An 18,044-nucleotide genomic window follows, 5' to 3' on the forward strand; every position below is an offset into this window, starting at 1 on the left:
GGAATAGAGAAATTAAGTTATAGACTGAGAGAAGTTGGAATTCTTGTAAAGAGGACCATCTGCATTGTTTTTACTAGCTTGGAGCTGACTGGTTTAATGGCCTAGACTCAGCTTTATTATCATTGCCATATGTTGTGAAATTTATTGTTTTATGGCAGCAGTACAGTGCAAGACAGGAAAATTACTCTAATATTCAAGATTGTTTAATGTCATTTCCAGTACACAAGTGTAAAAGAGAACAAAATAATTGTTACTCTGGATCTGACGCAGCACAAAACACTCAATAATTTAAAAAAGCAATAAATATAAGTATACAATAGCTTATATTCATTGTCTATAAAGTGAAGCAAGGCACAGGAGTGTCTGTACATAAGGTGATTCTGACAGGAAATGATTAAGTAGTAGTAGTGGTGGTTGGGGATATGGAGGGGTGGGTTAGTGGGTGGAGGTGTTGATCAGCCTTACTGCTTGGGGAAGGTAACTGTTTTTGAGTCTGGTGTTCCTGGTGTGGATGCTACAGAAGGGAGTGGGACAAACAGTCCAAGAGCAGGGTGGGTGGGATCCTTCATGATATTACAGACCTTTTTCAGGCATCTTTCTGTATACATCTCCTTGATAGCAAGTAGGCTGGTGTTGGTGATGCATTCAGCAGTTTTGACTACACACTGTAAGCTATAAAAATAAATTCTGCAAAACCTCAATAATGAAGTGGTGTTCTTGGGTTCAGGAATGTTCAGAAACCTGATGGCGGGGGGAAAGCTGCCCTTAAAATGTTGAGTGCGAGTCTTTAGGCTCCTGTACCACCACCTGATGCCTTCAAAACTTGGCAAAATATTTCTTGAACTTGTATTTTAATGCTCTAGTTTATGTAGTGAAAATTCTTCCTCATTTATTGTACACTTTAAAAATGAGGATTGAAAATATAGCACTTGAATTTTGTTCATGTTCTTCTGGTTGAGCAGTAAGCCTGCATTTTTTTCTGCATCTACAAACACTGGATGTGTTCCTGCTCAACAGGAGTCTCTTTCCCTTAATTTTATTGCCATACTGTTCTTCCTCTTTCCCTTTGGGTGTATTCTTCTTTTCCTTTAAATACAATCTCTGCTAAACAGCTCAGATACTCCATTTTGCTAGAGAACTTTGCATTCTGGGTAGTGAAATCTCCATTGAATTTCCTACCTGGTTTAACTGTGTCTGGTCACGTTACTTGTTGAAAGATAATGAACACTTCAAACATTATTTTAAAGTTTAGATTGGACTGCATCCAGCCTATTCAGTCCAAAGACCTTCTCACCTGAGGGATTCGCTCTTCTCTTCTTCCACTCCCCCCTTCCTTCTGGCAGAAGACAAAAATGCTTTACAGCATGCATCTCCAGACTTGAGGATAGCTTTTATCCTGCAGATACAATTATTGTGTTCTCCTTTACACTCTGGTACTGGAAATAACATTAAACAAACTTGAATCTTAATATCCCTGACAAAGGCTGTGAAAATTGCTCACATGTCCTGAAATTTATTTTTTTTGGGCTGCAAACAGTGCAATATATAAAATTACAGTACTCTGCAAAAGTCTTGGGCACCCTAGCTATTTATGTGTGCCTTTGCACTGCAGTGAATAATTAAATTAAATAGGCAGCACACAAATAGTGATGTAGTGTTCATATGTTGATTCACATAAAGATAAACTCCTGATCTTTCAATCTTCCTTATGGTCCTTGTACAGCATCTACCTGCACCATACTTTCTCTGTAACTGCAACACTATATTCTGCATTCTGTTACTGCCTTTCTTGTACTAACAGTTTGAAAAAGTCAGTTTTTCACTACTACATCTTGGTATGTGCAACAATATTAAATCAATTGTGTGGAATTTAATCTGCTAGTTCACGATTTGGACTTTATTTTCTGGGATGAGCATGTGGCTGTTACAGCTACCCTTGCATTGGATGCTATGGTCTGGATATTGGAGGAACTGGCAGTGCTTTTTGCTAGTTTGAAAAGTTACTCTTGCAAGCAGTGATAAACCGGTGAGCTCAGTATATTGTGGGCACATTCCTGAGGTGCTGGCTCAAAGAAACATCTATCATTTATAGTGGACCAGAGGGCACAGCCTCAGAATTGAAGGATGTCCCAGAACAGAAATAACAAAGAATTCTTTTAGCCTAAGGGTGTATAATTCATTGCCACAGACAGCTGTGGAGGCCAAGTCATCGAGTATATTTAAAGCAGAGGTTGATAAGATTCTGGATTAGTCAGGGTGTCCAGGGTTGCGAGGAGAAGGCAGGAGAATGGGGTTGAAAGGGATAAGTCAGCCATGATGGAATGACAGCAGACTCAATGGCTAATTGTCACATGGTGTGAGCAAAATTATCTGCAGCTTAATGTGAAAAAGACTATGGAGCTGGTGGTAGACCTGAGGAGAGCTAAGGTACCGGTGACCCCTGTTTCCATCCAGGGGGTCAGTGTGGACATGGTGGAGGATTACAAATACCTGGGGATACGAATTGACAATAAACTAGACTGGTCAAAGAACACTGAAGCTGTCTACAAGAAGGGTCAGAGCCATCTCTATTTCCTGAGGAGACTGAGGTCCTTTAACATTTGCCAGATGATGCTGAGGATGTTCTACGAGTCTGTGGTGGCCAATGCTATCATGTTTGCTGTTGTGTGCTGGGGCAGCAGGCTGAGGGTGGCAGACACCAACAGAATCAACAAACTCATCTGTAAGGCCAGTGATGTTGTGGGGATGGAACTGGACTCTCTCACGGTGGTGTCTGAAAAGAGGATGCTGTCTAAGTTGCATGCCATCTTGGTCAATGTCTCCCATCCACTACATAATGTACTGGGTGGGCACAGGAGTACATTCAGCCAGAGACTCATTCCACCGAGATGCAGCACAGAGCGTCATAGGAAGTCATTCCTGCCTGTGGCCATCAAACTTTACAACTCCTCCCTTGGAGGGCCGAGACATCCTGAGCCAATAGGCTGGTCCTGGACTTATTTCATAATTTACTGGCATAAGTTACATATTACTATTTAACTATTTATGGTTCTATTACTATTTATTATTTATGGAGCAACTGTAACGAAAACCAATTTCCCCTGGGATTAATAAAGTATGACTATGACTAACTGGCCTAATTCTGCTCCTATGTCTAATGGTCTTATCAAAGATTCCCACTATCTGGGCTATAGCCATCTTTTCATATAAGGCATGCCTTATTCAGCCTGAAATCCTACTCTACCAGGTTGAAGAACAGCTCCTTCAAATTTTCTTAAACCAATTTGCACAACCCTAATCATAACCTTGGTACAGGAACACTTTGTATTATAATGGATTTTTTACTTTCTAATTGTTTGTTCTTATATAATTTATTTTTCTAGTCAATATTGTACACGAGTCACCAGTCCAGCAACAGTACAGCCACTTTATAATATTCCTTACACTAAGGTGGACTTCCTTTTGTTCTTATGGTGTTTGTTTATTGTAGAAATATGTATCTTGTTTTTCTTGTGTATGTAGTGTCTCTAAATGGGGTGCAGGTAGCAAGGAGAGGTAGCACCTCTGGTGAAAGGACTTGTTGTATCCATTCCAAGGCAGTTCATTTCTCTTTGGTCCCCACCGGACACTCAATTCTGACCTGTGGTTCCAAGTAGCTGTTTGCAGGCATAGCGCTTTGACAGGCAGGTTAAACTAGGTAATGGTAGCTGACAGCCTCATACCCTGGTGAAATTAGGACATGTTTGTCCTAGCAAGTGAAGTCAGCTCCAATGGATTGGGCAAATGAGCTAACAATGAGATTCAAATGGCAGGAAGGTGGTACTGCAATGCTCCGTGGAGAGCAAAGACATGACAAAGCACAGAAGTAGTCATGGTCATCCACTGCAACCAAGGAAGACCCAGTTTGTGACGGTTGTTCGTACCACCAGACCCAGACTTCTGAGGTTGAGAGAATGGAACTGCCCCAGTGCGATGACTTTTTCATTTTAAAACTCTCCCACACAGGTTTCCTGTAATCGTCAGACATGACCAGTGCCTCTACTATGTACCTGTGATGCTGCTGCAAATAGCGTTTTATTGTACCTGTGCATACAAGTATGTGTGGCAGGGTGGAAGTACATCTTTACCAAAGGAGATGTAAGGTGCTTTTTCCCTCTGCAAGATGGCAGGTCACCCTTGGGCAAGCTGAAGCATCTGATTAGCTCCCGATCAGGGTCACATGAAACCATGGGAGCAGCTAGTGCATTTCACAAGTCCTGGGTTATGCAACCACTGACCAGGCAATCTCTGAAGAGTGTTGATAATAGCCAGGATCACCCATCTGGTGAAGACACTGCCCAGAAGGCAATAGCAAAACACTTGCGGCGAAAATTTTGCCAAGAACAATCATGATCAAAGAACATGATGGCTCAGGTCATACGACACAGCATATAATGATGGTGCATGTGTAATTGTGTGTAAACTCGACTGACTGACTGACTCTTCTACACCACACATGAAGGTGAAACTACACAGTTGAGGCAGTGCCTGAGGGAAACAAACATTTCATGTTTCAGGCTAAGACCCTTTGTAATGTCTGCACTCAAACTATGTCAACTGTTCATTTCCCTCCATAGATGCTGCCTGACTAGATGAGTTCCTTGAGCATTCTGTGCATATTGCTGAAGACTTCCAGCATCTGCAGAATCTCCTGTGACTCCTTGACTCGTGAGATTTTCCAGACCAGTACTGGGGTGCGATTTGCATATCCACCTTGTGCAGGTACTACTAGCTTTAACCGAGTGGTTTCTTTTTCCCCTAAGAATAGGCACTGCCCCACTTCCAGTTGCCAACAATGAACATCCACTGACAACCCCTCCCCCATGTAATTTACAAGGACATTACTGGGATTCGAGGGACTGAGTTCTGGAATACGCTTGAATGAGTTGGGTCGTTCTTCACTGAAGTGTAGGAAAATGAGAGGTGATCTTAGACGGTGTATAAAATCATCAGGTGTATAGGGTGAATGTGCACAGTCTTTTCACGGGGTTGGGGAATCAAGAACTGGAGAGCATAGATTTAAAGGGGGGGGGGTAAGAGGTTTAATTGGAACCTAGAGGTAACATTTTTAGCCAGACGGTGGTCGGTAAACGGAATGAGCTGCAAGAAGGGGTTGAGGTGGGTGTAACTTTTAAAAGGTACTTGATTAGGTAAGGTTAAGGGGATATGGGCCATATACTGCTAAATGGAACTAGCTTAAATGGGAATTTAAATCAGCATGAACCCCGCTGCATAACTTCATAACCCACCCACTCACTCACTCAGCCCCCTACCGGCGCCTTCCGGATTGCCAAGCGTACGCAGTGCGTGATGACGCAAGGCGACCATCACTCCCCCACCCGCGGCATCGCCTGACGTAGTGCGATGGCGGTTGACGCTCCGATGGCGAACGCGATGCGGCTCCGGAACCAGCTGCAAACGGTCTACAAGCTGGACCCGCTGCGGAACGAGGTGGGGAAGTGTGAAAGGGAGGCCTTACAGGAGCCGGGGTAGGGTATTAGTACGGTCCGGGGGAGATGGGTAGGGACGGCCTCTCAGAGTCTGTAGCGATCGGTGGATGGGCCACTGGTTCCGCTCTCAGTCGCCATGTTGATCGGGAGGAGATGTGGGAGGGTGGTGTTGTTGAACGTCACACGACGTATTGGGTCTGTGGTGCGCATGCGCTATATTGGTCTTGGCAACCACGCGCATGCGTCTTGCTAAATTGGTTCTTCGCGGCAAAAGGCATGTGGCGTGTTTGCAGCCGGTGCTTTACGAGCAGCAATATATTATTAACGATTGTCGTATCCGGCGATGACAGGAATCCTGTGTGGGAGAGTTTGACATTTTTTAAAGTGGAAAAGCTATTGCACTGCAGCAGTTCCATTCTCTCGACCTTAGAAAAGTCCAGGTCCAGTGGTACAAGCAATCATCGCAAACTGGGTCTTCCTTGGTTGCAGTAGTAACGCAAAGCTTCGGCCCAACTGAGATGTCCTGTACCAGCAAGTCAGACTTGCCAGCATTTGGCCCAACACTGTCTCAACTTTCCCCATACATGTTGTCCCAACTCTTTTAAAAAGTTGTTATTGTACCCGCCTCAACACTTCTTCTGGCAGTTGATCCCACACCAATACAACTTATTCTGTTAAATTTAAATTTAAAAAAAAACGAATGCTCAAGTTCCTGTTAAATCTCCCCCCTCACCTTAAATTTGTGCCATTAAATTCTTGACCCTGTGAAAAAGACCATGCATTCACCCTATATTGTGAATAGGAATGGTTTAATGCATTTCTATAAGCGTACCTCTCAGTTTCCTTAGATCAGAGAATCCCTATGGGGAATATAGTTAATGTTTTTGATTAATAAGAGCTTGAAGCCTGCTTCAGTGGCAGAAAAAGAGGAAGGGAACATCATTGGGAAAGTCTGTGACAAGAATGATGACGAAGCATTGGTAATCATAGTTGAGCTATCTACAGATCTCTGCATGAGATTACAGATGCCTGAATCTGGAGCAACACAAAAATCTGGTGAAACTCCGCGGGGGAGTGGGGTCAGTTTGCTGGGCAACCATTTCAGGACAAGACCGATATCATCTGTCCATATGAAGGATCTCAACCTGAAACATCAATTATCCATTTCTACCACAGATGCTTCCTGACCCACTGAGCTCCTTCATTGTTTTTATGAGTTGTCTATGTTTAAAAATAAGAGAGAGATGGCAGCAGAGTAGTGGACCTGTTGTCTCAGAGTTCCGGCTTTCCATGTTCAATCCTGACTTCTGGTGTTCAAATATATCCCTTATTTGCCCTGGTGGCACTTTCTTAGCGAGAATAAATTAAGTTCAACATGCCTATACAAAAAGATCTTTCATGAGAACATTAAATGAGAGGAAAGTTAAATTCCTGGGCCATGTCATCAGAAAGGGAGAAATAGAATGCCTTGCATTAAAAGGCCGTATGCCTGGGAAATACGGAAGAGGAAGGCAAAGAAGAAAATATATGAACACTATGAAAGAACTAACAGATCTAAGTGTGCGAGGCATCATTGACGCTGTGAGGGATCATTCGAGGTGGAGAGCCATGATCACCCAAGCATGTATCGGACAAGGCACATGAAGAAGAAGATTTTTTTATTCATCCAAAACTCTGCTGTCTAACTCCTGTGTCCAAACTTAAATTCACCTATCACCTCCCTCAAACTTATTAATGTGCCCTGACTCTTGGTTAAGTAACATCCCTTATGACTGTTGTTTTCAAATCCTTGTATGATCTTGCCATTTTTTATCTTTGTATATCTTCCAGCTCTATTACACTCAAGATCTGGTTCCTCTAGCTGAAGTCTAAATAATTTCTGATTTTAATCATGTCACCAGTGGCAGGTGTGCCTTTGGTTCTGAAGGCCCTGAGCACTGGAGTTGCTTACTAAACCTCTCCTTTCAACATCCTGAAATCTTGTCCTTTGACTATGCTTTGGTTGTCTGTTATTTACTTTTTGAGTGTCTCAGTGTCATTTTAAATACTGTTCTGGGGTGAGGGGATGTTATATTTTATTTATTTACAGTATTTGGAGATGTAGCATGGAATAGGCCCAACGAGCTGCACTGCCCAGCAATGTGAAACTGGCTTCACCTTCTAGCTTGTACTCCTTCCCCTCCCGCCCACCACCTTATTCTGGCCCCGCTCCTTCCAGTTCTGATGAAGGGGCTCGGCCAGAAACAGTTGAGTATTTCAGGCCAAGACCCTTAATAACAGGAATTTACAATGACCAATCAACCTATTAACTGCTACGTCTTTGGAAAAGGGGAGGAAACCCCAGGGTCACGGGAAGAATATACAATCTCCTTACACAGGACGTCAGAGTTAAACTCTAAACTCCACCCTGAGCTGTAATAGCATCTGGCTAACTGCTATGCTACCGAGGCGCTCTAATATTGTAGGATCTGTATTAATGGAAGTCATTGACTCATTTTGGCTGTTACTTTGACACTGATTTCCTGAAAGATGTATCTTGATATTTCCTTTAGAGATTGCACCAGGAGGGAGTACTGTGAGCATGAAGAGTGAGTTTCTTTAAGATTATCTTGGGGAGGGGGGCTGTGTCCATGGAATGTAATTTGATCCATTTGATAATAACTACATTTAAGCCTTGGGATTTGAGTACATTACCTCCTGCAGTTGACTCTCATTTGGCAAAACAGAATTGTTACAACTTTACTGTATATAATGCTGTTTTTCTAAATTTACCATAGATTCCATTCAACAGTTACATTCAGTGGCCACTTTATTAGGTATACCACACCTCATTATCGCGAATATCTAATCAGCTAATCTCATGGCAACAACTCAGTGCATTAAAGCATGCAGATATGGTCAAGAAGTTCAGTTGTTAATCAGACCAAACATCAGAATAGGGAAGGAATGTGATCTAAGTGATTTTGACCGTGGAATGATTATTGGTGCAGGCAGGGTTGTTTGAGTATCCCAGAAGCTACCGGCCTGCTGCGGTTTTCACGCACAATATACTCTAGAGCAGGGGTACCCAACCTGGAGTCCATGGGCCCCCTTGCTTGATGGTCCATGGCATAAAAAAGATTGGAGTCCCTACTTTAGAGTTTACAATGAATGGTGCATAAAACATTGAGTTAGTGGTAGTTCTATGGGTGAAAATGTCTTGTTAACAAGAAATGACAGAGGAGAATGGCCAGATTGTTTCAAGCTGAGAGAAATGTGACTAACTCAAATAGCCAGGCATTACAACAGTGGTGTGCAGAAGAGCATCTCTAAATGCATAACACATCGAACTTTGAAGTAGATGGGCTACAGCAGCAGAAAACCACAGTGGGTTCCACTCCTGTACTTAATAAAGTGGTCAGTGAGTGTACATCTGTTGGAAAGTGGAGTATATTGATTCAAACAGTTAGGGTACTATAGATATATAAAAGGATCTAGATAATGCATGTAAACAAGACAATGAAGATCAACGTGCAGATGCAGCGAATTATAGTTTTATATTTACATTGGTGTTTATTATAAGACAACAAAGAAAATTAAGAGCAGGAGTAGAACTTTATACTTTATTGGCGCCAAACAATTGATACTAGAATGTACAATCATCACAGCGATATTTGATTCTGCGCTTCCTGCTCACTGGAGTACAAATCGATAGTAAATATTAAAAATTTAAATTATAAATCATAAATAGAAAATGGAAAGTAAGGTAGTGCAAAAAAACCGAGAGGCAGGTCTGGATATTTGGAGGGTACGGACCAGATCCGGGTCAGGATCCGTTCAGCAGTCTTATCACAGTTGGAAAGAAGCTGTTCCCAAAACTAGTGATTGGTTTATTATTGTCACATGGACTGAGGTGCAGGAGAAAACTTTGCTTACTGTCTATATAGATTATTTCATCACATTGGTGCATTGAGGTGGTACAAGGGAAAACAACAGATAAAGTATGGATAAAATGTTATAGGGAAAGTACAGGCAGCCTATAGGGTGCAAGGCAGTGATGAGATAGATTGTGAGGTCAAGTGTACTAGGAGATTGTTCAGTAGCCATAATAGAAGGGGTAGACACTGTCCTTGAGCCTGGTGGTACATGTCTGCAAACTTTGCTATCTTTAGTCTGATGAACCCGGTCGGTGCAGCCTACATGTGTCACCACGCTTCCGGCACCAACTTACTAACCTTACCTGCTAAGAATTTGGAATGTGGGGGAAACTGGAGCACCCGGAGGAAACCCATGGTGTCACGGAGACAATGTACAGTACTATGCAGAAGTCTTAGGGAGGTGTGTGTGTGTTTGAACTGTATTGTACTTGTGAATGTGGAGCAGAGAGTGAGTTTGCAAATCTGGCGAGAGCAAAGGATGTTGGGTGTGGCAATGGTGGAGTGAGGGACGGGTGGCAGGGGGTGGTGCGGGTGCATACACACCCAGCTCTATGACACCAGGCAAGGTCATTTGCTTCCAAACAATTGGTTTATTGATCATTACAGAATGTCTCTCTGGTGCTTACCGCTCCCTCCCCTTTCCCAACCATGATTCCCCTCTCCCTGCCCCCTTCCCACTCTCAGTCCACAATAAAGATCCATATTAGAATCAGGTTTGTCATCACTCAAGTATGTCATGAAATTTGCTTTTTTTTTGCCACAGCAGTATCGTGCTCTATATAAAATTATTACAGTACTGTGCAAAGTCTTAGTCACCCCAGAGATGTATATCTAAGATGTTTGGACAGTACTGTACAAACTCCTTATAGGCAGTGGTAGGAATTGAACTTTGATTGCTTGGCTCCATGCAAGGGAGAGGTGGGGACAGGTTAATGACCAGGAACGGAGGACAGTCTGGTTTTCATGGACTGGGCAATGTCCACAGCTCTCTGCAGTTGCTTATGGTCTTGGGCAGAGCAGTTGCCTTTCCAATCTGTGATAAGATGCTTTCTATGGTACAGTGTTCTATAAAGCATGCTGACCAATTAGCAGTACATTTGCTCATTTTTGCAAAGACCTGCACATTTTCCTGTTATCTTTTGGAAAGTGCAATGGAATTAGCACCCATGCCCAAACTGTCCTATTTATTTCAGAATGTAATCTCACTGCTTTTTTCAAAATCTCATCTACCCATCTTTATAATCAAACTTTAAATCTTTGCTTCCTGCCTATTGACCCTTGTGCTGCATAGGTCCCTGGCAATAATTTTTTCCTGTTTGTAACTTTTTCAAAAGGAAAGTTATTAACAATTAAGTATCATCGTGAGAAGGTATTGACACTGGCCTCTGATACGATCAATTGCGTGACTAGTGGGCTTGTGCTTTATCGTTGGCAGGAAGAAGTAAAAGTGAAGATTAAAGACCTGAACGAACACATCGTCTGTTATCTGTGTGCTGGCTACTTCATAGATGCGACCACTATCACAGAGTGTTTACATACATGTGAGTTTTTGAAGAGCAAACTTTTGTGAGACACTGACTTGTGGAAGCTGAACATTAAAGGGTGTATGTAGGACTTCCGTGGAATGTTGGCTGGGAATCTAGGATAGTGGGAGGAGTAGAGATGCAAAGGATCTTTCTGCTCAGCTTTCAAATGAGGGCTGCTGTATCACGGAACCTGCTGGGAATATCACCCTGTCAATGTTATGCAATAGTCCAGAGCCCCCACTTCTAAAGAAGCTGCTCTGAATCATCTTGTTCATTTATTGTAATAGGTGGACATACGCTGGGTATAGATGCCATGAAAGTTAGCTTTTCTGCAGCAGCAGCACTGTCACTACAAACAATACAAACTGTTAACATGGACTTAAATTAATGTAAATCGTACATAACAAGATAAACATAAGACACTAGTACAAGTTAAGAGATAGAAAAAGGCCTGAAAATTATTTTTTGTAATCAACTAGACGTGCTCTTTGATCAATTTTAGTGGTCCTTCTATTCCAGGGGTTCCCAACCTTTATTATGCCATGGACCATTACCATTAAGCAAGGAGACTGTGAACCCAGATTGAGGACCCCTGCTCTGTTCATTCTTTTCTCACCCACTCCCCCCCCCCCAACCCACTCCTACTTCTTCTTAAGTCCTTTGTCCTGGACCAGCCTTTGAAGTTGTACCCAGGTGTAACCCACCTTCAAAGATTCTTCCTCTCCCAGGATTGGAGTCTTTGCAGCTTCTATTGGTGTTTCTGTAGTTCTGGGTGTTTGAGATGCGGTTGCTAGCCCAATGCCCGACCCTCCTCCTTTTATAGAAGGGCTTGGCACCATCCATGGCCAAATTCAACCCACTGTATGTAGTGGACAGTTTTTGGTCTAAAATTCCATCATTTTCCTTTGAAACTGCCTGTTCTCAGCATTCCTAGGCTTGAAAATGGAACACTGTAATGTCTTCTATGTTAATTCTATTCCTTCCCGGTTGTGTTATAAGCCAAAGGCACCTCATCTCTGATAGGAGAGTAGACCTTTGACGAAAGGGAAGGAGGAGGGGCACTGGGGGAGGTGATGGGTAGGTGAAGAAAATAGAAGTAAGAGGGAGGGGTGCCAGACTGGGGGATGGAAGGTAGAGGAAGAGGGAAACTACTGGAATCTGGAGAAATGGATATTCATGCCATCAGTTTATTCCACCCAGACAGAATATGAGGTGTTGTGTCTTTCAACCTGAGTTTGGCCCCATTGTGGCAGTGGAGGAACGGGGATTGGAATTAACATAGTTAGCCACCAGGAAATCCTGTTTTTTGTGGATGGAGCAAAGGTGCTTGACAGTGCGGTTCCCTGATCTACAGTTGCAAAAAAAAGTTTATGCACCCTTTGCATTAACATGGTTTTCTGCCTTAATTACTCATAAAATGTCTTCTGATCTTCAGCTAAGTCATAATAATAGACAAACAGAAATTTGTCTAAACTAATAACACACAAGCAATTGTACTTCTCATCAATACTGAGTACACCATTAAACAATCACAGTCTAGGTTCAAAAAAAGGCATGTGAACCTCTCGGGTAATAGGGACATCGAGGAGCAGATAGAGAGACAGATTCTGGAAAGATGCAATAATAACAGGGTTGTCGTGGTGGGAGATTTTAATTTCCCCAATATTGATTGGCATCGCCCTAGAGCAAGGGGTTTAGATGGCATGGAGTTTGTTAGGTGTGTGCAGGAAGGTTTCCTGACACAATATGTAGATAAGCCTACAAGGGGAGAGGCTATACTTGATCTGGTATTGGGAAATGAACTTGGTCAGGTGTCAGGTCTCTCAGTGGGAGAGCATTTTGGAGATAGAGATCACAATTCTATCAGCTTTACCATAGCATTAGAGAGGGATAGGAACAGAGAAGTTAGGAAAGCGTTTATTTGGAGTAAGGGGAAATATGAAGCTATCAGGCAGGAACTTGGATGCAAATTCTCAGGGAAATGTACGGCAGAAATGTGGCAAATGTTCAGGGGATATTTGTGTGATGTTCTGCATAGGTACGTTCCAGTGAGACAAGGAAAGGATAGTAGGGTACAGGAACCATGGTGTACAAAGGCTGTTGAAAATCTAGTCAAGAAGAAAAGAAAAGCTTAATGAAGAGGATGTGCTGGAACTTTTGGAAAGCATCAAGATGGATAAGTCACCAGGACCGGACGAAATATACCCCAGGCTACTGTGAGAGGTAAGGGAGGAGATTGCTGAGCCTCTGGCAATGATCTTTGCATTGTCATTGGGGACGGGAGAGGTTCCAGAGGATTGGAGGGTTGCAGATGTTGTTCCATTATTCAAGAAAGGGAGTAGAGGTAGCCCAGGAAATTATAGGCCAGTGAGTCTTACTCCAGTGGTTGGTAAGTTGATGGAGAATATAATATTAATGGTAAGACTTTTGGCAGTGTGGAGGATCAGAGGGATCTTGGGGGGACACGCAAAGCTGCTACGTGGGTTGACTGTGTGGTTCGGAAGGCATACGGTGCATTGGCCTTCATCAACCAAGGGACTGAGTTTAAGAGCTGAGAGGTAATAGCTGTATAGGACCCTGTCAGACCCCACTTAGAGTACTGTGCTCAGTTCTGGTCATCTTGCTACAGGAGAGATGTGGAAACTAGAAAGGGTGCAGAGGAGATTTACAAGGATGTTGCCTGGATTGGGGAGCAGGCTTTACGAGAGTAGGTTGAGTGAACTCGGCCTTTTCTCCTTGGAGTGATGGAGGATAAGAGGTGATCTGATAGAGGTGTATAAGGTGATGAAAGGCATTGATTGTGTGGATAGTCAGAGGCTTTTTCCCAGGGCTGAAATGGCTGTCACAAGAGGGCACAGTTTTAAGGTGCTTGGAACAGAGGGGATGTCAGGGGCAAGTTCTTTTTTACGCAGAACGATGAGTGCGTGGAATGGGCTGCCGGCGACTGGGGTGGAGGCGGATACAATAGGGTCTTTTAAGAGGCTCCTGGATAGGTACATGGAGCTCAGAAAAATAGAGGGCTATGGGTAACCCTAGGTAATTTCTAAAGTAAGTACATGTTCGGCACAGCATTGTGGACCGAAGGGCTTGTATTGTGCTGTAGATTTTCTATGTTTCTATGTAATACCTCCTTCAAAAGCTATTTGGAGTCAAGTGTTCCAATCAATGAGATGAGATTGGAGCTGTGGGTTGTAGAGGTGCCCTACCCTATTTAAAAAAAGACACACAAAGTCAGGTTACTGACAGAGCCTGCTCTTATCAGGAAAGATCTGTATATGTGTACCATGTCTCAATCAAAACAACTTTCAGAGAGCCTTAGAAAAATTGTAGAAATACACGAAGCTGGAAAAGGCTACAAAAGCACTTCTAAAGACCTGAGTGTTCATCAGTCCACAGTAAGAGAAATTGTCTGTAAGTGGAGGAAATTCAGTACTGTTGCTCCTCTCCCTAGGAGTGGGCATCCTGCAAAGATCACACCAAGAGCACAACGTGCAATGCTGAACAAGGTGAGAAAAAACCCAAGGGGAACAGGAAAATACCTGCAGAAATCTCTAGAACTTGCTAAAGTCTCTGTTCATGTGTCCATTATAAGAACACTGAAAGAGAATGGTGTTCATAGAAGGACACCACGGAGGAAACTATCGCTCTCCAAAAAAACATTGCTGCATGTCTCAACTTTGCGAAAAACCGCCTGGATGTTTCACAGTGCTTCTGAGACAACGTTCTGCGGAGTGATGAAACAAAAGTAGAACTTTCTGGCAGAAATGCACACTGCTATGTTTGGAAGAAAAATGGCACTGCACACCAGCACAAAAACCTCATCCTAACTGTGAAGCATGATGGATGAAGCATCATGGTTTGGGGCTACTTTGCTGTTTCAGGGCCTGGACAGCTTGCAGTCATTGAGGGAACAATGAATTCAAAATTGTATCAGGAAATTTTACAGGAAAATGTCGGGGTTATGGTCCATCATAGGAAGCTTAATAGAAGTTGGATGATGCAACAAGACAATAATCAACAACAGAATGGTTTAAAAAGAAGACAGTTCATATTTTGGAATGGCCAAGTCAGAGTCCAGACCTTAACTCAATTGAGATTCTGTGGCATGACCTGAAGAGAGTTGTTCACGCAAGGTTCCCAGAAATATTGATGAACTGAAACGAGTTTTGTATGGAGGAATGGTCTAAAATTCCTTCTCACCATTGTGCAAGTCTAATCAGCAGCTACAGGAAATGTTTGAACGTTGATGCCGCTGAAGTAGGTTCTACCATTTATTAAATACAAGGGTTCACATAATTTTTCCATCCTGGACTGTGAATGACTAAACAATGTGTTCAATAATGATATGAAAAGTATGATTGTTTGTTATCAGTTTAGACATACAGTGTTTGTTTTATTGTGACTTAGATGAAGATCAGGCCATATTTTATGAGTAGTGCAGAAAATAGGTAATTGTAAAGGGTTTACAAACTTTACTTGCAACTATATGTCCGGTCTTACCAATGTAGTGGAGGCCACACCAAGAGCACTGAGTACAATAGACAATCCTGACAGTCTAGTGTTGCCTCACCTGGAAGAACCGTTTGGGGCCCTACATGGAAGTGAGGAAGGGGATGAATAGGCAAGTGTAGCACTATTTTCCACTTGCAGGGTTAAGTGCCAGGAGGGAGATTAGTGGAGAGGGACAAATGGACAAGGGAGTTCTGTCTTTGCAGAGTTAGCACATACTCTCATGACTGGGTGGGTCCCAAATCCCAAAGACATGGATTTGTAGATCAGTTGGTCACTGTAAGTTACCCTTAGTGTGTGGAATCTGGGAGGTGTTGAATCAGTTTTTTTTAAATCACTGTTTTACATGGCATGAAATGTGTTGCTTTGTGGCAACAGTACAGTGCAAAGACAAAATTACAAATAACAAAATAGTGCAAAACACAAAGAGTTCATAGGTTTGTAGGCCATTCATAAAACTGATGATGAAGGGGAAGAAGATGTTTTTGAATTGATAAAGTGTGTCTTCAGTCTCCTGAACCTCCTTCCTGGCTATGATAATGAGAAGAAGGTATGTCTCAGATGGAGAGGGTCTTTGACCTGCCTCAGTGACTATCGTCCAGTGGCACTTACATGCACAGTGATGAAGTTTTTTGAAAGGTTGATGAAACATATCAACTCCTGCCTGAGAAGCAACTCGCATCCATTCCAATATGCCTACAGACACAGCAGATGCCACTTCAATGGCTCTTCGCTCAACCCTGTCACATCTGCACAACCAAGATGCATATGTCAGGATGCTCTTTATCAGCTACAACTCGGCATTGAGTACTGTCATCCCCTCAAAACTAATTGATAAGCTTCAAGAACTTGGCCTCAATACCTCCTTCTACAATTGAATCTTCTTTCCTCACTTGCAGATCCCAGTCAGTTTAGATTGACAACAATATCTCCACAATCTCCATCAGCACAGGTGCATCACAAGGCTGTGTGCTTAGCCCCCTGCTCTACTTGCTTTACACTTATGACTGTGTGGCTAAGCACAGCTCCCATCCCATTTTGAAGTTTGCTGATAACCTCGCTGTCATTGGCCATATCGAAGGTGATGACAAATCAGCATATAGGAGGGAGATTGAAAATCTGGCTGGGTGGTGCAACAGCAAGAACATCTCACTCAATATCAGCAAGACCAAGGAGTTGATTATTGACGTTAGGAGTTGAAAACTAGAGGTCCATGAGACATTCCTGATCGGAGATAGAGAGAGTCAACAGCTTTAAATTCCTGGGTGTTATTTCAGAGGACCTGCCCTGGGCCCAGCACGTAAGTGCAATTACGAAAAAGGCACGGCAGTATCTTACTTGCTTAGAAGTTTGCGAAGATTCCCCATGACATCTAAAACTTAACCAACTTCTACAGATGTGTAGTGGAGAGTATATTGACTGGCTGCAACACAGCCTGGTATGGAAACACCAATGTCCTTGAATGGAAAATCCTAAAAATAAGTCGTGGATATGGCCCAGTTCATCATGGGTAATGTCCTCCCCATAATTGAGCACATCTACACGGATGTTGCTGCAGGAAAGCAGCATCCATCGTCAGGGATCTCACCCTCTCTTCTCACTGCTGCCATCAGGAAAAAGGTATAAGAGCCTCATGACTCACCACCAAGTGCAGGAACAGTTATTACCCCTCAACCATCAGGCTCTTGAACCAGAGGGAATAACTTCACGCAGTTTCACTTGTCCCATCACTGAACAGTTCCCACAATCTATGGACTCACTTTCAAGGACTCTATGTCTCACGTTCTCAATATTTATTACTTATTAATATTATTTCCTTTAGTATTTGCACAGTGTGTTGTCTTTTGCACACTGGTTGTCTGCCCATTTGGTGCGGTCTTTCATTGATTCTACTATGGTTATTGGATTTATTGAGTATGCCTGCAAGTAAATGAATCTCGGGGTTATATATGGTGACATATATGTACTTCGATAGTAAATTTACTTTGAAGTGTGATGATGGATGAGAGTATAGGGAGAATATAGTAGGTGTATGTGGCTGGCTGATGGCCAGTGTGGATTTGGTGGGCTGAAAGCTTTGTTTCCATGCTGTATCTCCATGACATTAACAGTACAGCAGTCTCTTTTCCATTGCACAGGAGCAAAGTCCAAGATGACTGCATTAAGTCTCTGGATTGAGACTCAAACACTTCAATCATGGGCGGATCCAATTCTTCCAGTCATCCCCACTCCCCTGCCTTCTCCCCTTTGATGCCCTGGCTAATCAAGAACTTGTCTATCTCTGCCTTAAATGCACCCAGTGACGTGGCCTCCACAGCCGCTCGTAGCAACAAATTCCACAGATTTACTACCCTCTAACTAAAGTAATTTCTCTGCATCTCTGTTCTAGATGGACACCCTTCTATCCTGAAGTCGTGCCCTCCTGTCCTAGAATCCCCTACCATGGGAAATAACTTTGCTATATCGAATTTGTTATGGCCTTTTAACATTCGGAATGTTTCTATGAGATTCCCCCCCTCCCCATTCTGAATTCCAGGGAATACAACCCAAGAGCTGCCGGTAACCCTTTCATTCCTGAAATCATTATCATGAATCTTCTCTGA

The 18,044-nt window shown here is 42.9% G+C and overlaps 1 protein-coding gene across 1 annotated transcript in view; it reads left to right on the forward strand.

Annotated features, from left to right (window-relative positions):
• Positions 1–5,360: 5,360 nt before the first annotated feature.
• pcgf1 (polycomb group ring finger 1) overlaps positions 5,361–18,044 on the forward strand; it is a 57,503-nt gene continuing 44,819 nt past the window's right edge. Inside the window, exons 1-2 of the mRNA XM_063047151.1 lie at positions 5,361–5,490; positions 10,842–10,947. Coding sequence (XP_062903221.1) covers positions 5,404–5,490; positions 10,842–10,947 — 193 coding nt within the window. The 5' untranslated portion in view covers positions 5,361–5,403. The remainder of the gene's footprint in view (positions 5,491–10,841; positions 10,948–18,044) is intronic.

The sequence above is a fragment of the Mobula hypostoma genome, chromosome 4, assembly GCF_963921235.1.
Source record: "Mobula hypostoma chromosome 4, sMobHyp1.1, whole genome shotgun sequence".
NCBI classification, from domain to species: domain Eukaryota; kingdom Metazoa; phylum Chordata; class Chondrichthyes; order Myliobatiformes; family Myliobatidae; genus Mobula; species Mobula hypostoma.